Source organism: Coccidioides immitis (assembly GCF_000149335.2).
Source record: "Coccidioides immitis RS genomic scaffold supercont3.4, whole genome shotgun sequence".
Lineage (NCBI taxonomy): Eukaryota > Fungi > Ascomycota > Eurotiomycetes > Onygenales > Onygenaceae > Coccidioides > Coccidioides immitis.
This window is the reverse complement of record NW_004504311.1, coordinates 1,629,000-1,651,302: the sequence shown is the minus strand read 5'-3', so window position 1 is coordinate 1,651,302 and position 22,303 is coordinate 1,629,000. Positions and strand designations below refer to the sequence as shown.

Genomic DNA, 22,303 nt, shown 5'->3' with positions numbered 1-22,303 from the left:
TTGGAGTGTATATTCTGCGCGTTCTTAGTCAACTGAGCTGCTTCACGCTGTTTAGCTAACGTAGCAAAAGAAAGTCGCATGCGAAAGAAAAGAAACGAACATGCCTAATTACATATATCTCCAACTTAATAACGACGAAATATACCCTGCGGGGCAAGCACATCTCAATCCAGATATGCCTCTTCAATCGATGAACCATTGAGAATCTCGGCACCATGATTCCGATGCGTCCCGGCCCCCACACAGTTACCCCAACGCTGTAACAATCCACCAATCCCCGCATATGGAACGGGTAACACGGACTAGCATAGCAAGCTGAAGGAGGGGCTGAGAACATTCAGCTCTGAGATTGATATACTCGTCACTCAGTCGATATCTCTCGCCCTACCCCTTTTCACTCCCAGTGACATCTCACCAACTCGTCAAAGGAACAAAAGAGCAACGATGTCGAAAATAACCCCTGGGCGCATCCCACTCCCTGTGGTAAACAACCCAGAGAAGATACAGCTCAACCGCCTCAGTCATGTTTACCACTTGCACCCTGACATCGACAAATTCGAAGCTTTCGCAAAGGATTTCGGATTCGTCGAGGCTTCGCGCGACAGAGATACTGTCTACTACCGTGGCTACGGCAGAGATATGTGCGCGTACGTCGCGAACAAAAGCCACGATGGAGAACGGCACTTTGACGGTGCTGCGTTCATCGCGGAGACGAAGGAGGACCTTATCAAGGCATCGAAATTAGAGGGGGCAACTCCTATCGCCCCTTACACCGGCCCTGGCGGTGGAGAGATCGTCACGATCCAGTCGCCATCAGAGACGAAGATTCATGTGCTTTGGGGAGTGGAGGAGCGTCCGGCGCCGAAGCAGGCAGCGACCGCGACGGAGGTGCACAAAGGCGCTTATAATACCGCGCTGCAGAAGTTCAGAAAGGGTCAGCAACTGCCACGGCACTATTTGAATTGAGGGGTCTGTTCGGCTGATTGTCCATTTCTAGGCGAATTCCAACGCTTCAAACTTGGTCCTGCCATGATCCATAAACTCGGGCATGTCGGCTATATAACTTCCATGTTCGACGAAGATGTCGCATTCTACACTCAAAATTTCAACTTTGTCCCCTCGGACGTTCTCTGGGAGGAGGTCAACGGCCAGGAAATCGACGCCTTGACGTTCATGCACCTGGACCGTGGCAAGGAGTACACGGACCACCACACTCTCTTCCTCTCCCGCGCGCCACCGGAATTCCAAGGCAAGCATAGGATGCACCACTGCTCGTTTGAAGTGGAAGACTTTGATACGCAGTTGCTAGGCCATGAGTACCTGTTGAGCAAGAAGTGGACACCGATTTGGGGTGTTGGGCGACACATTTTGGGTTCTCAGATTTTTGATTATTGGAAGGATCCGAGTGGTTTTGCGATTGAGCATTATGCTGACGGTGATCTTGTGAATGTGGATAATAAGACGGGGCGGGAGAAGAGCGAAGGGGCTGCATCGATGTACATTTGGGGACCTGTAAGACCAGAGGCCGGCGTTGCGTAATTGTGAGGCCCACTGTCCTTCTGTCCGCAATAATATGCACTAATTCTCAATCTGGCTTCCTCTTTCCCATTTTTCCGCTTTGTAAGGATCCCCATCTCCATATTGGACCAGGAAGTAGATATGATCCCTCGCATCATGGGGTTTTGTCGTCTATGGTCTTTCGCGGAGCCTTGCATCCGAGTGTCTTGGCGCGGGAAGTTAGCAGCCGAGCTTCGTGGCTTTCCGCATTTGGGACAGTGATAGCACATTATTTTAGTGGATCTCGGACATTTACTCAGTGGCTTGGTATTTTGATAGCGTGCATGCTATGGGGACAGACCCGTATTCAAAGGCCTCCTATGAAAGCTCGTGTAATGAGATAGCGGACATAACATGCCGAGTCTTTCAATATGGTTGGAGACTGGGTCTCCTTTCTTATTTTGCCATGATAGGTACGCGGGGGGGAGGCAGCCTTCTAGTAGCTGGCTCCCAATTCTGGAGTCGGTCCACGATTGTTTTCATATAAGCATCCTCTGTCTGTCGAATGGTACTGTTTGTATGCGAATAGGAAGTTTAACAATATGAGCATCGACATAGAAGAAACAACGGTCCTCATTGTAGGCGCAGGACCAAGCGGTCTAGCCCTCGGGGCCTTGCTTGGCCGCATGAACATCAAGGTATTCGAATATTCGCAAAAAAAATATATATACTAGATTTGATTAAGACGTTGAATGCTAATCCAGCACTTACTCATATAAGGTGGTTATCCTGGAGAAAGAGGTCGAGGTCTGCGAAGATCCTCGTGGTATCGTGGTCAATGGCGATGCAGTTCGCATTTCGTATCAAATTGGTATTGGAGAGGGATTGACGAAGAGAATTGGAAAAGGTGAGCATGCGAGAATAAACATACTCGAGACATCGCTGCTCTTGCAAACTTTTTTTAGCTTTGTGATCGTGGCTGACGTGCAAATCGTGTGACAAAGATATTGGTGTGCTTAATTTTCACCGAGGAAACTTTAGGCAGCCAACGTTTATGACATTCGACATTACTGTCGACTGGGCCGAACAAGCAGTTTCAAATAACCTCACTCAGTTTCAGCCGAACTATGAGCGAGAGATCCGAAACCTTATCACACAATTCCCTACCTGCGAGATCCGAACGGGATGCGAGGCCATAGCCCGAGAGGAGAATGGTGACCACACAATTCTTGAGTACGTTACGCAAGACGGGACGAAGCGATATATCCGTACATCATGGCTTGTCGGTGCGGACGGGAAGCGTGGTGTTGTACGGAAGAAGTTCCTGGAACCAGAAGGTATCAGGCAAGAGGATGGCTTCTATACTTATGTTGGAACGTGGGTTGCTGCCAATCTGCACATCACGACACCGACGCCGAAATCGCATCCGCAGTTTCCGCTTTGGCAGCTGGGGTACACCCCACAGCAGGTACATGATGCCTTTTGGCCAAGCGGATTCCAGTAAGATAAAACATTTCGCAGAGGAACTACTGCATGCTCGGCTGACAGATATCAGTTTTTGTAACAGTTCGAAAAGACCTGCCGTCAGCGGGAGATTTGGGCCACCAAACTCAGGATTCTGGAGGTAAGACTTCGGAATCTCCTTCCTTTTATTCTAAACCCTCAATACTAATCCGCCCCCTCGGAAGGCACGAATTTTCGGTCGAGCCAGAAGACACCCTTAAAGATGTTGAAGGGGATTTCTGGAAGCAATTCGGATCTTGGATGATCATTCCCGGGTCAAAGTTTTCGTGGAAGCTGCGGAAAACTCTCGTCGAGTTCCCAAGAGACTGCATCAAGATCGTACGGTGCAGACCATTCACGTAAGTAAAAATTTAAATATTAGTGCTATACTCCTACTCTGACAGGTAGGACTAGGTTTGCAACAAAAGTAGTTAATCGATGGTACTGCCGCAAGACGATGCTAGTCGGCGATGCCGCCCACGTCTTCCCACCTTTTGGCGGCCAGGGCATCGCGGCAGGCATTCGTGACGCACAAGCACTCAGCTGGAGACTGGCCCTGATGACTAACCTAGGGGTCTCAGTTCAGATCCGAGAAAGAATCCTGACGGGATGGAGCCAGGAGCGCCGTCACGCGTGGAACGCAGCGACGCTAGCAACCAAACTGAACGGCAGCATTGTGAACCAGCGGTCTCTGCTCGGCGGACTGGTTTATCGAATGTGGATGCGTTTCCTGTGGTGGTTCCCCGGCATCGCGCGGCTCAGAACGCGCCGTGCATTCCGAGACAAGCTCGTTTACAGCTCCAAAACGTGCCCTGACGGTTTCTTCCTGGAGAAGGCAGGCGGTGGACGGAAAGTCGCACAGATCTGGGTGCGCAGACAGGGCGAAAAGCCAGCGCTGTCTGACGGTGTGTTCCTCCGTAGCCTACCGCACTTTGGCCTCCTGGTCATCGTCAGAAGTTCGACAGATGCGAACCCTAAGGAGATCGAAGAGGCCATCAGAGCAGCGGATCTACCAGAGGAGATCCTCACTTCCAAGGACGTGACGTTCTTCTGTCTGAATGTCCAGGCTGGGAACTCATTGAGCAAACTCGGGGCAGAACAACAGACGTACTATCCGTGCCGGACACAGGAGTTGTTGGAGGAAGGCATCACTCCCATCAAGGGATACCGTGAGACAGCAGTGCAGGATCGCTATGCTAAGTCGGCCAAGTATGTTCTCATACGGCCTGATTTTTTCGTTCACTCTGTGGCAGCAAATGCCGGGGAGCTGGCAGCAAATCTTCAGGAGGTCAAGGGGTATTTTTCTTAGGGTTGTTATGACCTAGCTTGTTTGTTGACGTGCCTGTTATTCGTTATAGCCATGTATGGAGTAGCTCTGATATTTAAAATAAGCCAAGTGGTCCGAAGAGCCATCTCTGATACCGTGCCAAAAGCCCGAGCACAGAATGTGGGCTGTCATCCCCGCTCGAGGGGTCAGGTCAGGTCAGGTCAGGGGCAAGCATACATCATAATCGACAGCTCCATCGGCCAGCCATCAGTGATTCTCCGCATCAATGGCCCGTATATTGCTATGTAGAATGGAAGCCTGCGGAGTGATCCTGCCGGGAGACTGATCGCAGCCCCCGTTGGCGTTATTCCGCAGCGCCGCCAGGATCGAAGGCTGGTTGCAGCTCGTGAAAAAAGGGCTGGACGTCCAAAAGGGGGCAGGGCTTGGCGGATACTCTGACGTAAGCAGGCTAGTTAACGTAAGCACGCCCACTGCGGCCAGACCCGCTGGCCAATGAAAAGCCGCGGTTGGCGGGAAAAAAAAGGCTTATGGGCTCCACTCTGATGCGCGCTGCGAGAAGTTCAACGATGACAGCGCTCGGGATCCTGTGAAGCCGTAGGCTGGTCGAGGGAGGGCGTCGCGGGGAGGGAGGGAGGAGAGACTACACCAACATATTGCTGTCGAATCACTTTCAATGAAATTGAATTCACTTGGCATTACCTTCACTTATTCTTCAGCCCAGGAGATATCCCCCTTTGCAATGGTTATTCCAACAACTTCGAAATGGAAAAAAAAAAAAAAAAAAAAAAAAAAAAAAAGTCTTGTTCGTATTGGGAGGGAAAAAAAAGGCGAAAAAAGCGAAAAAAAAACTTGCAGCAGCAAGCTGACTTTGTCTAGGTCAGCCGGACATACGACGGATGGGTCTCGGACTCCGTATTTCAAAATTGACTTACGAAAACCCTCGTAGCTTTCTTATAAAACCTGCCTACGAGTTTACGACTCAATTTTCATAACGAGATCTGGGACAAAATATTCCAATCGGTGCTGGAGATCAAATGACTTCTGTGTCCAAAGGGTTGATCGGCGGGCCGAGAGGGCCCACGCACTGCCTGTGCCTTGGGTGACGACGGTACAACGGATCGACAGCTTTGGGGGGAGGGGTGGAGAGCAGAGTGTTGGGAACCTCAGAACAAGGCACGCACGATCTGTGACTGGGGTGTGTCATAAATCTCCTTCCAAAATGTCGCGAAAACGGCGCTGCCTAGGTCGCAAGCACCACAACACGACGTCGAATTGACTACCTCACCAGTTGGAAGCAAACGATGTGTGCACGTATACATGTATGTATGGAGTACTCCGTATGTATGTAACTAATTAGGCACTACTCCGTATATAACGAGGTGATTACGTGTGTACGGTACTCCGTACAAATAGACATTGTCGGTGTCCACGGAGTTGATGATGGCATCTGAGAAGGCTCCCTTTATGTCTGGGTGATTCGATACCCGACGGATTGACCATGCGGGAAGACGTCGAAAAGGTGAATTTTGCCTGCTGGGGTCTGTAGTATGTATGTCACACGCGGAGGACAGCTTTCTTCAAGAGAAAAGGGGGGGAGGGGGAGGGAGAGGAATGGAAGGCGTAGAAATTGGTGGGGAAATGAAGGGACAAGCAATCAACCCATTGTGAATTGGCAAGAGAGGCAGAAGGATATCGTTCGGTTGCTTTTGAAGTGGGTGAGATCCGACGGCTAACCAGGTTGTTACGTGAAGGGTGTCGCCTCTCAGATCAATGAGGACGCCGATATTATTCATCAGGGAAAAGCCCGCAGAAAAGCTGTGGGGGGTGGGATTAAAGAGGTTTTGGAAAAAAAAGAAAAAGTCACTTGCAGGTTGGGACTGACGCTGGTGTGGCAACTGCAAGTTCCACAAGGAACGCAGAATGCGCATGCGCCATACAAAGTACCCGGAGCCCGCTGTGACTTGGCTCAACGTCCGTTGCGGAAGCGGTCCAATAGTGGTCGCGTGTTCCCTGGGAAATGATATGCTTTTTTTCATTACTTACATACAGCTTTTGAGACGGGGCAGAAAACCCATAATAACCGTCCCCTTCATGTGACGGAAGCTAGTCTGCCTAAATGGGCTTCGAATGGGCTTGTGCGGAGAAAGAGATGAAGAGGTTATCGAGACGGGTGGATAGGCCTTACAAGAGAGAGTAGGCCATCTTCTCGAGACGATGATTTCGTGGTGACAAGGAAAAGGCGAAGACGGAGTGCACCATGCTCACTTATACCACTACTCCCGTACTCCGCTCCTCTTCTTATTTTATTTTCATTTTCATTTTTTATTTTTTTTTCCCCCCCGTGGTCGAGGGGATTGGCGGGCAGAACCCGACGGTCGAAGGACGAGTTGAGGATGTGATTAGGTTTTGGCATTATTGGTCGGTAAGCTTGGCGCGCGTGGCTGATCGTGACTAGCCAACATCCTGTCGAGGTACTGTAACTAAGAGAAGGCCAGCGAGAGAAGAATCAACTAACTTTTGCTGGTCGAAGAGTCGGCCACCACCCTGGTCGGACCGTCCGTCGTGAACCTGGAGGCATGTATGGACATGTACCCGCTTTGGCTGGGGAACCCGGGAATTACTACACAGGCGGGTACGGAGTTCTCGCGAGTGACCTGTGACTTTTTCTCTCGCGGTGAAGTTTGCTCGAGCCAAGAATCGCCTGGGAAGCGAGGAAGACGGCGCGAAGGGGACAGCGACGTCTGCCCCTCTACCACGATGCCTCTCCCCTTGACTCTATGCACCATTGTCTGCTTGACCTGAATGCAGATGGAATCGTATTAGTAGCAAAGATAGTCTTGGTTTCTTCTCCTCTCTCTCTCTCTCTCTCTCTCTCTCTCTTTCCCCCCCTTCTCAGTTACCGGAAGGGGGGAAGTGGTTTTGTAACCATTCCATCGCTCTCACGCCCAGACGACTTCATTCAAACCAGATTCTCAGCACGCACGGTCTGATTTGCTTCTGTGACTGAATACGGAGACCAGCGCTCCGGACGCTACATTCATTCGAATCAGGCACATCGCAGGATGCCACGTCCGAGCGTCCGTTTACACACTGCTGTCTGTAACAATAGTATGATGATGATGATGATGATGTATAAACGTACTCTTGTACTCTGTAGTTAGACTGTGATAAAACTCGGGATACATCGTCCCATAACCAGACCACACACGCGACGGGCGGCGGTTAATTTTATCTACCACCGGCACCAAGTCACAAATATGATGTGCCGGGAAGACGCTGATTAGCTCCAGGGTATCGTCCACTCCCCTGCATTCCCTTGGGCCCAAGGAGGAGGATGGATACCTTTCATTAACGTCCCCCTAGTTGACCATCGCCAAACCACACACCATTCCGTCTGCGAAGCCCTGCTCCGATCGCGTAGGCTGGCGAGCGGACGTAAATGGGAGCAGTGGTTTTAACTGAGCAGTCGACCAAAACAGCGCACCAGGAACAGCCGGACTCAAAAAAGAACACCTCGAACCGGCCAGAGCTTTCGCTGAGGGCGAAACGTTTGTTCTCCCTCTTGTCTGTTTTGCTTTGGGTGACACCAGATGTCTGACCCACTGATCAGGACTAGTTAGCGCCATCAGGTTCCCAGACTTTTTCTGCTCGCCCGCAGCGGATGAGGTTCTCTTGTCGTCAGTAATGAGTTAGTCCGGGCCCAGTTGGCTCGCCCGTAGCTTGTACTTCTCCTCGACCTGCCTGCGCTTTAATTTTTCTTTTTTTTTTTTTTTTCCCTTTCCCTCTTTTGAATATATTTCGAACTTACATACATAATCATGTCAAGGAAGTGAGTTTAACTGCATCTTCCTTTCTCTTGGTCCGGCCCCATCTTATTCTTCCTCTTCCTCTTCCCGTTCTGCTTCTTCCTCTTCCTTCCCTCTTCTTTCTTCCTCTTCCGTGATACTCATCCTCAGCTCTCCCGTCTCCTCGCTATATTCCTTGTCCTGCCGCGTCCTCCTCCCGCCAGCCTCTCAGTATCCGTTTCTCCATCCCGTGTGGTAAGTGGCTATCTCATCAACCTTTCCGTCATCCACCTTCTTCTCGTGTTCTTCCCTTCCCCCCTCTTCAACCTTTGTGTATGTACATACATCCTGCTCTTCTGCTCCACGTCCTCCCCCCCCTTCAAAGCTTCCTTTTGCCCATCTGACGACGGAGCAACAACACAAGCTTCTCTTGCTTTCCATCACTCAACGTATTAATCCGGGAAAGGCCTTGGACAACACGTCTCCCCTCTTAGTCATGCAATAATTTTCACTTTCTTTCACCTTCCCCTCCGCCATCACAACTCCCAGCCCAGTTTCACTCGCAGCTCCGTCCTCTCTCCCTCTCCTTTCAACCTTCAAATGTCCAATCTGCCCCAGGCTCCCGCTCCACATCCGTCTCTTATTTGATCCGTATAACCTTGTTATCACCGCCCAGCTGTATCTCCCTATTTATTCCGCCGCCCAAGCTGCCAGAGCCACAACGAACTTCGGAGTTGGCTCGGCTCCGCTTAAATTCCCGATCATCTCTCTGCTCCTCCAATTCCACGCCCTGCGTTCTCTTCTGTCTGAAAGCATCCTGATCTACTTCCCTTCTCCTTGTGTGCATCTCTCTGATCTGCGTGGTCTGGGTTTGCGGCGTTGCTCAGGCTCTCTCCGCCGCCGCCCCGTTCACCACACCAAATTTCCCCTGCCTTACTTTACTTAGCACGGCGGTTTTGTAACTGTTTCCGGTATTACAGAAAACACCAAGCATCCCAGCGCCAACCACACCACACACCGTTCCTCCACGGCCTATCAGCAGCTTCGCGTTTCTTCCTTTATTTTTTTTTTTTTTTTTTTTTTTTTCTTTTAATATCTCCCTCCCAGTGGATGTGTAACCGTGGAAAACTGCCGTCGTCAGGTTATCCCTGAAGTTGCCCTGTGTCTGCGCCACACATGGCAGCCGCTCAGGATGCCGCCCTCTCCACCGAGAGTGAATCGCCTGCAAAGTCCGCCGCGTCGTTACCCACCCAGTCCTCCTCGTCCAAGAATGGAAAAATGGATAACGCCGCCGATAAGGCCTTCGCTGCCCTCAACGGCTCTCAGTCCCAGCCAATGACCGCGTCAACTTCATGTTCCTCTGCCGCAGATACGCCAAAGCAGACCCTCTCGAGCTCAACTCCTACCCCGGCCCCTTATGGTACCCGGTCAAGGAACAGAGTGGGTGTTCCACGACCAAACTATGCTGAAGACCGCGACCTTGACATCGATCTCGAGCCCGTGAGCAACTCCAAGCCCACCACCTCCAAGAAAGCTGCATCCGCCAGCCACACTACCTCCAGGACCTCCCCCGCCGCCAGTATCGAGAAGAACGGAGGAGTGAGCACCAGGGGCACAAGGAACGCCGCGGGTAACCACCTCTCGACGACGAAAGAAGCTATCCCCGGCACATCGACGTTTTCTGCGAACCCAAACGCGACCAATGGCTCCAAGAAGCGAAAGCAGCCAGGATCCAACACCACCGTCCAAGGCTCGTCTACTCCCACCAGTACAAGTGCGACGAGTAGAAAATTCATTGTCCCTGCCTCAAAATTGCCTGAAATGGCGGCGCCGACGAACATGATGACCTTTAACAACTCCAAGGGCTGCTTGAAGAATGGAAAATTAAAGGCGGATGACGGAACTGTTCTAGCTCCAAATGGTACCTCTCTACCTGCTCTACCGTCTGCCTTGTGTGAATTTTCATCCTCTCTTCTTGTGAATCGTAATCTGACCTTTTTTTTTTTTCTTTTCGCTACCTTATAGATCACGTTTACCTAATCTGCGAGCCTCCCGGCGAACCGTATTACCTTGCCCGAATAATGGAGTTCCTACCCAACAAAGATAATCCGTCCGGCCCCATCGAGATGGTCAGAGTTAACTGGTACTATCGACCTCGCGACATCCAGCGCAGAGTCTCAGACCCGCGCCTGGTGTTCGCTTCCATGCATTCCGATACGTGTCCATTGACCGCCCTTCGAGGAAAATGCCAGATCGTACATGCGTCAGAGATCAAAAACCTAGAAGAATTCAGAAGAGGCAGGAATTGCTTCTGGTTTGAGAAGATGTACGACCGTTATATCCAACGCTATTATGAAGTGGTACCCACCAGGCTGGTTATCAATGTCCCGCAACATGTGAAGAAGGTCTTGGACGAACGCTGGAAATTTATTCTAATCGAAGTGGGACGATCAAAAGAGTACACAGCTGATGTTAAAACTTGCAAACGGTGCACTCAATATGCTGCCAAGTATGCCCCTTTACCCTGCAACGTCCCCATCCTCCTCTCCGGCCCATATTCCAAAAGCGAGAACTAACAGCCTCTGTAGCTCTGAGTCTGTCGATTGCGCCGTATGCCACCGTACCTATCACATGAGGTGCGTTCGCCCAGTTTTACAGAAGAAACCCGCTCGAGGATTTGCCTGGGCTTGCGCTCCCTGTAGCCGTGCGCAAGACAAGAAAATGGAAGCGAGAAACACGCCGATCATTGGTGAACTGCAGCAAGAGCCTGAGCCCGACGCGTACGAAGAAGATGAAGAAGAACCGTTGCCTCCTGCGGAAATTACACAGAGCAGTAGTCCTTCTATACACGAAGGTGTCACCCACTCCGCTACACCTGAACAGACCGCGCAAGCGAAGCTTTGGCCTTTTAGATATCTAGGAATACATTGCCGCGTTGAGGAGGCGTTGGAGTACGATGATAGAATATACCCTCGAGCTAGTTCACGGATCGGCTCCCGTCACCAGGCTAACGTCATTCCGTGGTATGGCCGTCCGATCAGATACGTGAAGGCCCCTGAGATGAAGAAGAAGTACCTCAAGTCGAAGAAAGACCCTAAGATGTCGAAGGAAGCCCTTGCCGCATTCGAAGCCGACAAAGCCGAAAGGGCGAAACGGCCAAAGTGGATCCTAGACGAGCCACCCGGCTACATACGTCGTGGCGAGGATGAGCCGATTACTATTGGTAGTAAGCAGGTCCGAACGGCGGAGTTACAATTCAAGATGCCAGATGTGTCAGATCTTCCAGCGCGTGGAGAGGATGATACTCCTGGATCGCATTTGAGCCCTGAGGATCGTGAGAAATTTATGGACGAATACATGGCCGAGGCCAAGAAGATCGCGCCCCTCAAGGGCATCGAAGAATATTCTACGAACTTTCTGGATAAGGCGCTGAAATTCCTATATGAAGAAAATTTCAACAAGGACGCGGCGCTGGCCAGGTTGGGCAAGATAAACAAGTACACCGACCTCAAGGAACCGCACCTTAAGCCGGAGGAGGTGAAGCTTTTTGAAAGTGGTGTTGCCAAGTACGGTTCCGAGCTGCGCCTTGTTACCAAACATGTTGGTACTGTACCACATAGTCAGATTGTGCGATATTACTACATGTGGAAGAAGACGCCAAAAGGTCGTCAAATCTGGGGCAATTTCGAGGGTCGGAGAGGCAAGAAGGCGCTTAAGAAGTCGGATAACGCAACGGTAAAATTGGTGGACGATATTGCCGATGACCACGACGACTCCGCATTCGATCAAGACAAAGCTGCGAGCAAAAAGCGAGGATTTAGCTGCAAGTTCTGTTCGACGAAAACTTCAAGACGATGGTGTCGAGCGCCGTTTGTTCCCCCCGGCACAACCACGACCGCCGAGCCATCATCCAAAAAGGACAAGGGAGTGGTTTACACGGTCGCATTGTGTCAGCGCTGCGCTTTGTTGTGGAGAAAATACGCTCTTCAGTGGGAGAATCCCGATGAGGTCGCGAAAAGGATCTCTCAGGGAGGTACGAAATCGTGGCGGCGCAAATTCGAGGAAGAGCTGTTGGGTCAACTTCTTACGTATACCGAGTGGGATATGAAGATCAACAATACCACCGCTACCACCGCTGCGTCCCTCGGCATTCATGTGGTATCTGATATGACAAGGGATACTGCAGCCGAGCCACCCAAGAAGAAGACGAAGACCTCGGACAAGGATTCTGCCACTCCAGCCAAGGAGTCTCCAGTGGATCAGGTTCCCAAGAGAAGAGTAGTCGACAAACCAACAGAGCCACCACCCTTGCTACCAGAGCCACCCAAACCGAAAATGCTTCCTTGCGCGATTTGCAACAAGATGGAACCCGGTGGCGATCAGCACCTATCTTGTCGAGATTGCCGACTCTCCGTCCATCGCGGTTGTTATGGCGTGAGCGCCAACCGAAACGCGGCCAAGTGGTTCTGCGATACTTGCTCGAACGACCACAATCCAGCTATATCAACGAGATACGAATGTGTTTTGTGCCCGGTTACCTGGACAGAGCATGAGTTGATGGAGCCACCCAAGATATCGCACAAGAAGAAGTCCGACCGCGAGCGCGAGAAGGAGAGATTGGAAAAGGAGATGGTCGCCGAAGCCATCAAGCTCTATCGTCAACGACAAGAGGCTGCTGGAAAGCCCGCTGGCCCTCGGGAGGCGCTCAAGCGAACAGCCGGAAACAACTGGGTCCATGTCACCTGTGCCGTCTGGAATCCCGAGATCAAGTTTGGAAACGCAAAGGAGTTCGAGCCTGCTGAGGGGATGGGGTTGATTCTGCCGGAACGATTCCAGGAGACCTGCAAGATTTGCAAGACGCAGAACGGCGCCTGCGTCACCTGCCATCTATCTTCTTGCAATGCTCGTTTCCATGTTGGGTGTGCGCATCAAGCCGGGTACAGGTTTGGGTTCGACGTGACTCCAGTGAAGGTCAGCAGAAGAGACTCTGTAAACACGATGAAACTTGGAGAAGAGTCCGGCGCGGTTACGGCGGCAATTTGGTGCCCTCATCATGTGATTCCGTCCATCGTGCATGAAATGAGCGAGCCTTCTGGGGTTGACGATATGAATGCCCTTCAGCTGTACGCCCAGACTTGCAAGCAGGCCGATCTTACCCTCACCGGTACCGTGCGGAAGGCGGCCCATTTCCAGCAAACCGTGGGAGCGTCGATGAGTGGGCAGACGGCATCGGCTCGACGTGCTGCTGCTGCGAACGGGGCCAGCTCTGGTCACGCGAGAAAGGAGAGCACCAACGCTGCTGGATCATTGGTTGAAACGTCGCCGAAGATGGATCGTGGTGCCAACCACTCGAGTGAACAGAACGGCAATGAAGCGACGAATGGTGTTCCGGATGCGAAGAACTGCCATCACTGTCAGACAACCATCAGCCCGAGATGGTGGCGGTGCTGTGTGAGTCAAGAGTTGCCTGGCATGGCTAGTCGCCAAGCGCCGAACGGAACTTCCTACGACGGTGTAGCAGATGAAGGAGATCACAGGAGCTCCATGGTGAAGACCGCAGAAAAGGTCTTGTATGAGTGTCATAAATGCCACTACAGGAAGTCGGAGTCTCCAGCAGCCCCTGAACCTCGACCTTCACCGTTTGTTTCCAAGCGCGATTCAAGCTTGCCCGCCAACCGAGGACCCGAATACTCCCATCATTCATTTGCATCTCCCCGCACTCAAACCGTCCAACAGAGTCCCAACCTCCATATACCTCCGATTGTTCCTCTCCATCCGCATGGGCAAGAGTGGCGACCCGATTTCGAGCAGCGACCCGGTGACTATGCGACTCCGCTTCTTCGAAATGGGATCCCCCCGGGGCCACCAGGACATCCAGGGCCGAATGGAATCCCCCTCCCGCCGCCAAACTTCCATTCTGGCCCACCGCAGGGTTCGCACATGAATGGCTATGCACCTTCCCTTCCGCCGCCTCCGTCGCACTATTCCGGTGCCGTACCACCTCCACCTCCACACACATACCCGACACATCAAAGCCCATACACACCCGTCCAAGGCCCATCCACGAGTGGTCCGCCTCAGATGCCCGCGGGTAGCCATCCATACACATCCACCTCGCCACCGGCAATTCATTACTCACCTCAACCCTCGATGAGCGGCTTGGCACCCGGTGCTCCTCCCGTTCGAATGTACCCCGTTGAGAGAGCCATCGCGCCCAACCTCCCGTCCCCGTCTGTATCCCGTCGCAGCGTAGACCCTCAGCCTCCGGGAACACCGGGAGCGTCGGAGCAGCACAACCCTGGGGGAACCGAGCCATCCTCGACCAACGCGCCGCAGCGACCTCCAAGCTCTGGTCGTGCAAATAGTGGGAACCAGGCGCCTGTGGCCGCATCTGGAGCGAGTGCGAGTCCGTCGTTAAAAAATTTGCTTCTTTGATAAACCATAGCGGGTTCGGAAAGATAAAGAGGAGTTTTTATGTGTGTTTATTTTCTTTTCTTTCATACTTCTCCAAAGTCCTTACTTTCTGTTCATGGCAGGTTCTGTTTCTCTCCTTTTTTCTTTTCTTTTCTTTTCTTTTCATTTCTTTTCGTTTTGTTTTAAAAGGATGCTCGGAAAGCAAGGCGGACAGGATATGTATATGGGTTTTCGTCAGTGGGGTAATACACCGGTGTCCCTGGGTTATGGTGGTGTTGTTTACCGAATGAGTGCTGGTCATCGCCGGTTTCAGAGATACCGTAAGTCACTCCTATGCTAGAATTTATCGAAGATGTCTCTTGTCAAGGCTTTGAAGATACATTGTGTATTATTTATTTATTTTTCTTTTTTTTTTCCAGCTTCGGCTGTTAGCTATTACTCGGAAGGTGTGTATTGCATCGTACTTTTGCGACAATGAAGAGAAAAGAAAGTAGCGCGACTCGATTGAATCAACAAACATAAGGGGGTAATTTCTACAATTTGAAGGCAAAAATTTGACTACCGTGCTGCCAGTCTGCTCTTCGGCGTGTGGTTAATAACAAAAGAAGACAACCAAAAGGTCGTGGATGAGTAGGAAACTCGCCACGGGTTAAAAGAGGGACACTCTTCACAAAAGTCAAGGAACAACGATTCAGTCTACAAAACCGGAAGCGAAAAGGAGAAAACTTTTAGTTATAGATTGCCTTTTCTCGGGAACGCCACACCTTCTGTAGCTTTCCCATCCGTGAACCAGCTCACTCTGTCTCCGGCCTTCTCGTTGACCATGCCACAGGGTAACTGCTTGCCTTCCTCCGTATCGAAAATCTGCTTCATGACCTCCTTCTTGCCCTCGCCGGTGGCCACAAAGGCGATTCTCAACCCGTGCGTAACGACCGGGAGAGTAAGGGTGATGCGCTTCGGCGGCGGCTTCGGCGAGTCAGAAATGGCGGCGACCCACGAATCTGATTCTTTGAGGAGCTCGTGGCCCGGGAATAAGCTGCAGGTGTGCCCGTCAGGGCCGCAGCCGAGCAGGATGAGATCGAACACGGGCAGTTTGACGCTGTCCTTTGCGGCAAAGGAGTGCATGAGCTCTTCCTGGTAGAGGTCGGCGATGTCTTGGGGGTCGTTGCTGAGGTTGGTGGTGTCGATGGGGTGGATCTTGGGCTGCCCGAAGGTAGGGGAGAGCTTGTCGACGAATTCGGTCTTGACGAGGTTGTAGTTGCTATCTGGGTGGTCGAGGGGGACGACGCGCTCGTCGGCGAAGAAGATGTCCCAGTGGGAGAGTTTGAGAGTATTCTCGTCGTCTCCTCCCGCTTCGGTGGCGGAGGAGGGCTGCTGACCGACAAAGGCTTTGGCTAGGATGGTCGGGAGAGAGCCACCGGAGACGGCCACACGGAAGACATCGTATCTCTTTAGGGCTGCATTTTGGGAGTGGAGGACGTATGTCCGGAGACGCTGGGCCAGGTCTTCAGTGTTGTCGAATGTGTAGAGATGTGGGCTTGCTCCCCCCATTGTGATCTGCGAGAGGAGCGTGATTAATTTGAGCGTTGGCAGAGAGCGAGTGTTGGTTGTAATGGCTGGTTTGTCGCTGCGTATGCTCGAGATCGAAGATGGTCGTCTTGCTTAACAACTGCTGCCAGAGAGATTGCTTGGGAATTGTGGGAGATCGCGCTGCGGGGCTGTTCTAAAACTCCGCCACTCTGGACCTGACTAAGCGGTTAGTGCACACTCTATTTTTGCCAAGCCGCACACAACACGCGCGACTAGTGCCTGTGGCGCCGTGCTAGCGTATCGGCAGTTTAGCAGACGCGTATTTTTGATGTCATCGCGGGGTTCCAAAACATCTGTCGTGCAGTCAACAAACCAGACGCCCAAGGCCGATCTCTTTGCTGAGACATCTACAGACGTTCTCTGCGTCAGACATCAAGCCTCCGTTGCCGCACGGTTATTAAATTAAAACGTCGAATTAATTGATTGAGGAAAATCACCCTCTATACAATCATGCTACCCAGTATGTACTGTACATACATCTGTGCCCAGATTACCTTGGTGTAACTCTGGGTTCTATTAGTTATCCAAGAAAAAGCAGAGAGCTCCATCTTTTTTGTATGCTGTCCCTAAGATCCCTATGTACTTTTACCTTGAGCGACTCAACGCTGCAGGTCAACTCTTCCGCTCCTCTAGCATCGCCCCAGCATCTCTTCCAGTGCGCTCTTTTCTGCGCTAGTCACGGTCAGGTCGTACACGGACTTGACCCCGATCCACATGCGGGAGTAAGTGCAGTAATAAGATTCTGGTATTCATCAGATCAGCGAGGAATTTGCCCAGAAAACCCCATTGGAGACGCGAGTAAAAAAAAAAAAAAGGACAAGGGAGAAAAGGAGACAACATACCCAAAGGAGGTTTCCAGTCCTCTGGACCCTTATCACCCTTTTCTTGGTTAACGTTATCCGTCACCGCGATCAATTGCGGATTCTCCAGGTCATTGGCAAACTGCCGCCTCCTTTCCGTTGTCCACTCTCTCGCACCACTCTTCCATGCGTTGCTCAGAGGGACTACGTGGTCGATATCCACATCACTTGCTTGATCCCATCGACCCCCATCGTATGGACTGTACCAGTTTCCCTGTGTGGGGTAGCAGTTATCGTCGATGGTGACGTCTGTGCCGTCGCGTCGTAGCACCGTCTCACGCGTGTTGCACTCGCCGGATACCGTTATCCAGTGGGGGAAGAGGTCGCGGGAGTAGCCATCCTGCGGACCCTGCGGAGCCACAGTGAGCTCGGCAAGTGCGGCGCGGGCGGCGGAGGCGGAGGGGATGTTGGGCGGGGTGAGAGCGGACGCGGGAGCTGAGGCGCAGAGGGGCGCGGCGGAGAGTAGGAGCGGAAGTACGGCCGAGAAGAACATGTTTACTGTCTTCGTCTGCCGGATACACTGTGTCCTTTATAAGACAACTTAGTGGTGTCGGAGTGCTCAAGAAAAAGGTTCCTTGTCTTGAGGAAGGATACTCTCCTGATGCCTCAGAGACGAACGCGAAACAAACAGGCGAGGGACGATGCGGATGAGGACGGATTATATAGTATCCCCCGACGGCCATATCTGTCCCACTCGCTCGTAATTCCTTCCATCCCGCCCCGTACTCGGCGACTGCGGGAGGGATACCATAAAAAACCGATCCCCAGTCGGTGCCGAAGGAGTGTCGATCATCATCCACAGAAACGCTGCAACCATCGCACGAGGTTCGGTTGCATTCTATCGCTCGGTATTTACAGTTACCCGAGCCGGATAGATCCTCCCTTGTGAAAGCACAAGCATCGAACCCGCGCACGCCATTGGGTATCAGATATTCTGCGAGGAGTGATCGCCTTGACAGGGATTCCCCCCAAAAAACACGGAATGACCGAAGCATTGACCCTCGACACTCCTCGAGGGCTGCACCCCAAGTTGGGGGTTTGAAGGACCTTCTCGTAGGATAACAATAAGGTTCAGAAACACGGTTGACGGGTTAGTTAAGGAATAAACCCTTCTCCTGCTCGCGGACTCCATAATTTGGCTAAAGAGTAGATAATATTTATCATTCAAAATCGAGATAATTCCAGTCAATCTGCTTGTCAATTCTGTGGTCGATTTATGTGCATGGCTGTCGAGATATGGTCTAAAGTGCGAATTGGTGCAGGAACCTGCAGCTGTTTGGATGGTAAGTAAACATTGTTGGGTGGTGTGCAATTGACTGGCTCTGACTCGCCAGCACCGCTGATGCTTCCCTGGAGCCAAGGCTGACGATGAATGGGATCAATCTAATTCCACCGGACTTCCACTGGCTTAAGAGGTCACCGACGACATCGCTCAACATCATCGTCTTGCTTCAGCGGGCTCTGACGCTTCGGTTTCTGACCCCGCCGCCATGCCCAGCTACACCAACTTGCCGCGTGGCCCAGAAAGTACCATTTACGAGAAGGACAACGGATTTGATGAGTTTGCGGTACAAAGATCAAGTTTATCAAAGGGTAGAAGCAATCAGACAACATCATGTCATTCATCGATATGTGCCCCAGCTGTCACTGCATACCAAATGCACCACTTTCTTACCTGTTCCGGTCCCATAATAATCAAAACCCTAGCTATGTGGACAATGGATTTAGTGACTTGAATTGTGCTTGCTGTGAAATCAGGGCCTACTGCAGTCTTCAGTGATATGGCAGATGTGACAGGGGTTATTTGTCAAAGTTTTATGTATACATATTGTCATTGAACCCAGCTGCCTTTTCTCCTCATATGATAGATGCCTTCACACATGATTCTGGCTTTCTAAGTGCAATTCTGATGGAATACCTGCCAAGTCTGTTGTTAATGAACTGTGTCATCTACAGCAAAAAATGAATGGCTAGGGCAGTTTATGGCATTCAACAGATTCATTCAGGGTACAACAATCCTTATCACAAGAACATCCTTATTGTCCTGGTGCTCTGGATCTCTGGATCTCTGGGATCTCTGGATAGATTTTGATGTTGTAATCACCTATCCTGACAGCACCTACGTATGTTGGAGACAGCGAATATGGCTGGATTGAGTTTGAAACAGAATGCTTTGAAAGTCTTGGGATGAAGATTGTTGATGATCTACGGAGTAGACAATTAAGGTGGCTCACCACTCAACGAGCCAAACCACTCAACGAGCCAAATTTTCGCACCATCAAATTTCTTCAACGCTCAACTTCATTATGCAATAGCATGGTCAACAATGAAGCAATTAAGCTTGCAATTGAAGATCTTGAATTGCAAGAGACTCCAAATTACAGTGCGACCGTGAAAAAATATTCACTCAGCCAAGAGACCCTGCGCTGGTGGTATCAAGGCCTACAAGTCAATCACCATGAAGCAACCTCCAGACATAAGAAGAAGCTCACCAATATACAGGAGGATGAGCTCCTAGAGTATATAAACAAGCTCTGTGACCGCGGCCTTGCTCCTATGTCTCAAATCCTTCGAAATATCATGCAAGAGATGACGGGAGAGGACATGGGAATCAACTGGGTGACATGGTTTTGTGAGCGCCACAAGGACAAGATCAAGACTGTTTATCTCAAGCCGCTTGACAAGAATAGACAGGTAGCAGATAATTACCACTGCTTTCAGCACTTCTATAGTCTTGTAATTTGATGCTTTTTTTTGCTTCTTTGCAAGTGCAGTTGTTGAATTTGGCTAACTTGTTGAGTGCTTGCACTGCTGCATTTAGTTGAGTGAGAAAATCAGCCAGTATAATATTACACTGGAAAACACATACAACTTTGATGAAAAAGGATTCCTCCTAGGCTCCTGTCATGCCTCAAAGCACCTTGTCTCTATTAAAGCCCTACAAGCTGGTAAAAGTGTTGCAACTCAGGATGGAAGCTGGGAATTCCTCTCACTGCTCTGTTCAGTCTCTGCAGATGGGATTGCATTACCTCCAGCTCTTATTTATCAGGGTGAATCCAGAGATCTTCAGGATACATGGCTGGATGATTTTGACAGAAGTGAATATGCCTACTTTGCAGCCTTAGTGAACAGCTGGAGCAATGATGAATATGGCCTGGAGTGGTTGCAACGGGTTTTTAATCCGCATACAAAGGCAAAAGCAGGTAGGGCAAGATGTCTGCTTCTACTAGATGGGCATTCTTCCCATATAAATATGAAATTTATTGAATATGCAAACCGCGAAAGGATCCTGCTGTTGATCCTTCCACCACACTCTACCCACTGTTTGCAGTCTCTTGATGTTGGTGTTTTTGGGCTGCTGGGCAAGGTGTATTCCAGCGAGCTGGAATCCCTACTATGCTGTGGACTGGGCTATATTTGAATGACAAAAAGGGATTTCTGGAGACTATTCAATGCAGCATGGAAGAAGGCTTTGATGGGTGACAATATATGTGCTGGCTTTGCAAAGACTGGCATTTATCCCCTGGATCTCCAGCATCAACTAAGCTGATTTGAAACTGCTGATCAACAAGGCCCTGCATCACTAGTTGAGCCTTCCATCCCTACAAATATACAGGAGCTTTGTCAAGAGGTTAAGGGTATTCATCTTCAGCACAGCTTAAATTTGCAGAGTATTGGATGGGTTATCAAAGCCAGCAAGCAATTTGCAATATGAAATGAACTGCTAGAGCATGAAAATTGGGCTCTAAAATTGACTATTGTGATGGAGAAACAGTGCCGCAAGTGAGGCAAGCCCCTAGGCCTACTTGATCGCGATAATCCGAGCCAGGCCCAGTTCTGGAGTCCTACAAAAGTTCTGCAGGCTCGGGAACGCTGGGATGAAATAGAGGCTGAGAAAGCTCACAAAATTGCTCAAACACAAGAGGCAAAGCTTCAACAGGAGCTCCAAAGAGAGCAGGCAGCTAGGGAGGCTGAAGAAAAATGGATTGAATGAGAGACTGCCTGTATGAAGGCCCGCGAGCAATGAGAGGCTGAAAAGCTTGAACGTGCTATACAATGAGAGGCCCAGCGTGTTGCCTGTGAGGAGAAAAAGGCTTTACAACAAGCAGAGAAGGAGAGACAGGCTGTTGAATGTGCTAGTAAATGCTGGCAGTCAGAGCTTCAAGCGCCGGCTTCAAAGCGCCGTCGGCAGGGCCTCCCTATGAAAGAACCTTGTTGTGGCAAGCCTATACAATCTTCCCAAAGCAGTAGTAAGAGCTTTACTAGCCTCCCTAACAAGCCTTTAGGCTCTCTAGCTGAGAAATCTACTGCTGACATTCCTTTACAATCTTTCCTATCCACCCCCCGTATCTCTCGCTCTGGCCGCAATATCAGGCTGTCCACACGTTTATTTTCATAGCCACACTAATTTCTATGCTTTAAAGAACACACTCATTTAATATTTAATAGCTAGTTTAATAATAATAATTCGTTGTTGAGATAATTAATAAATTCGTAGCGTGGAGCATTGGAAGGAATTTGGCTCGTTGAGTGGTTTGGCTCGTTGAGTGGTGAGCCACCTTAACGAGTTAGTTAGTTATGTTTGTGGATTCTGATTCCCCACCATGTGAGGCAAAATGAATCATTCAATGACAGGGCTATTCATGAACCTGTATGAATAGTTGCTGTGGATTGCCCCATTTTGTACGGAGCACTCGGTAAGAAGTACGGAGTATGATACAAGCATCTAGCAAAGCCTTTATTAGCACCCGCTAAATTGAATCTTCGCGCAACATCTATGGAGCACTCTTAAGGCCGCTCCCCTAACCGCCCCTAAAAGATACACCCAAAGGGCCTCTAACCCGCCCCTTAACCAAGCCTAAGCAGACTAAAGCATAGGGGCCGCAAATGCACAAGCCCCAAGCAAAACCCCCTTTCCCCGCCCCCCTCCACAAATGGAAATCGCCCCGACCTGAGAGCGTAGTCTTTCAGACGCTTCCCAAGGACTGGCAGCTTTCCTAGGCCGAAATTGAAGCCTGTCCATTACTTTTCATCATAGGCACGTCGAACATGGCCACAGTTGATAGTTGAAAGTGGTTCATAACTACGGCTCGAGAAGAAGGATCCATGGCAACATACGCCAAAAGGCAAGGTAAGGCATTTGCACTGCGATTCTTCAACAAAGCTCAAAGTGTGGCATGCCTAGGATAAATATCGGCCAACTCAGTCAAACTATATATGAGTTACCCCGGAAGTTAGTTGGCGAGATTGGTTACTGGCTTTAAGTTTGGCAAAGCTCCAGCTAACAGATTTCACTCTGGAGATCCAGGACATCTCATCAGAGTAATACCTCCCCTTAGACTTTGATCATGGATTAAGCATAAAGG

The 22,303-nt window shown here is 50.6% G+C and overlaps 8 protein-coding genes across 8 annotated transcripts; 5 read left to right on the top strand and 3 right to left on the bottom strand.

Moving 5' to 3' along the window:
- Positions 1–23: 23 nt before the first annotated feature.
- CIMG_11417 (oxidoreductase) lies at positions 24–1,833 on the top strand. Its single transcript, XM_012358449.1, has 2 exons — positions 24–934; positions 998–1,833. Exons 1-2 carry the CDS (start codon positions 445–447, stop codon positions 1,537–1,539), a joined length of 1,032 nt encoding a protein of 343 aa, XP_012213872.1. The 5' UTR covers positions 24–444; the 3' UTR covers positions 1,540–1,833.
- Positions 1,834–2,099: 266 nt separating this feature from the next.
- CIMG_11416 (uncharacterized protein) lies at positions 2,100–4,412 on the top strand (the record flags this gene model as incomplete). Its single annotated transcript, XM_012358448.1, has 6 exons — positions 2,100–2,195; positions 2,278–2,404; positions 2,502–2,997; positions 3,065–3,121; positions 3,186–3,359; positions 3,415–4,412. 6 exons carry the CDS (start codon positions 2,100–2,102, stop codon positions 4,307–4,309), a joined length of 1,845 nt encoding a protein of 614 aa, XP_012213871.1. The 3' UTR covers positions 4,310–4,412.
- Positions 4,413–5,786: 1,374 nt separating this feature from the next.
- CIMG_13395 (uncharacterized protein) lies at positions 5,787–7,141 on the top strand (the record flags this gene model as incomplete). The annotated part of the gene is made up of 4 exons (XM_004446046.1): positions 5,787–5,826; positions 6,026–6,112; positions 6,338–6,710; positions 6,784–7,141. The coding sequence occupies 3 exons, from the start codon at positions 5,787–5,789 to the stop codon at positions 6,439–6,441; spliced, it is 231 nt and encodes a 76-aa protein (XP_004446103.1). The 3' UTR covers positions 6,442–6,710; positions 6,784–7,141.
- A 230-nt stretch (positions 7,142–7,371) lies between these two features.
- Positions 7,372–8,108, bottom strand: CIMG_13394 (uncharacterized protein; the record flags this gene model as incomplete). The annotated part of the gene is made up of 3 exons (XM_001245413.2): positions 7,372–7,439; positions 7,675–7,882; positions 8,097–8,108. 3 exons carry the CDS (start codon positions 8,106–8,108, stop codon positions 7,372–7,374), a joined length of 288 nt encoding a protein of 95 aa, XP_001245414.2.
- A 1,103-nt stretch (positions 8,109–9,211) lies between these two features.
- Positions 9,212–14,508, top strand: CIMG_11414 (PHD finger and BAH domain-containing protein; the record flags this gene model as incomplete). Its single annotated transcript, XM_012358447.1, has 3 exons — positions 9,212–9,994; positions 10,099–10,582; positions 10,662–14,508. The coding sequence occupies exons 1-3, from the start codon at positions 9,250–9,252 to the stop codon at positions 14,506–14,508; spliced, it is 5,076 nt and encodes a 1,691-aa protein (XP_012213870.1). The 5' UTR covers positions 9,212–9,249.
- Positions 14,509–15,219: 711 nt separating this feature from the next.
- On the bottom strand, positions 15,220–16,038 carry CIMG_04852 (6-phosphogluconolactonase; the record flags this gene model as incomplete). Its single annotated transcript, XM_001245410.1, has 1 exon — positions 15,220–16,038. One exon carries the CDS (start codon positions 16,036–16,038, stop codon positions 15,220–15,222), a length of 819 nt encoding a protein of 272 aa, XP_001245411.1.
- A 668-nt stretch (positions 16,039–16,706) lies between these two features.
- On the bottom strand, positions 16,707–17,430 carry CIMG_04851 (uncharacterized protein; the record flags this gene model as incomplete). Its single annotated transcript, XM_001245409.1, has 2 exons — positions 16,707–16,819; positions 16,920–17,430. 2 exons carry the CDS (start codon positions 17,428–17,430, stop codon positions 16,707–16,709), a joined length of 624 nt encoding a protein of 207 aa, XP_001245410.1.
- Positions 17,431–18,159: 729 nt separating this feature from the next.
- Positions 18,160–18,629, top strand: CIMG_04849 (uncharacterized protein; the record flags this gene model as incomplete). The annotated part of the gene is made up of 2 exons (XM_001245407.2): positions 18,160–18,220; positions 18,436–18,629. 2 exons carry the CDS (start codon positions 18,160–18,162, stop codon positions 18,627–18,629), a joined length of 255 nt encoding a protein of 84 aa, XP_001245408.2.
- Between the last annotated feature and the right edge of the window lie 3,674 nt (positions 18,630–22,303).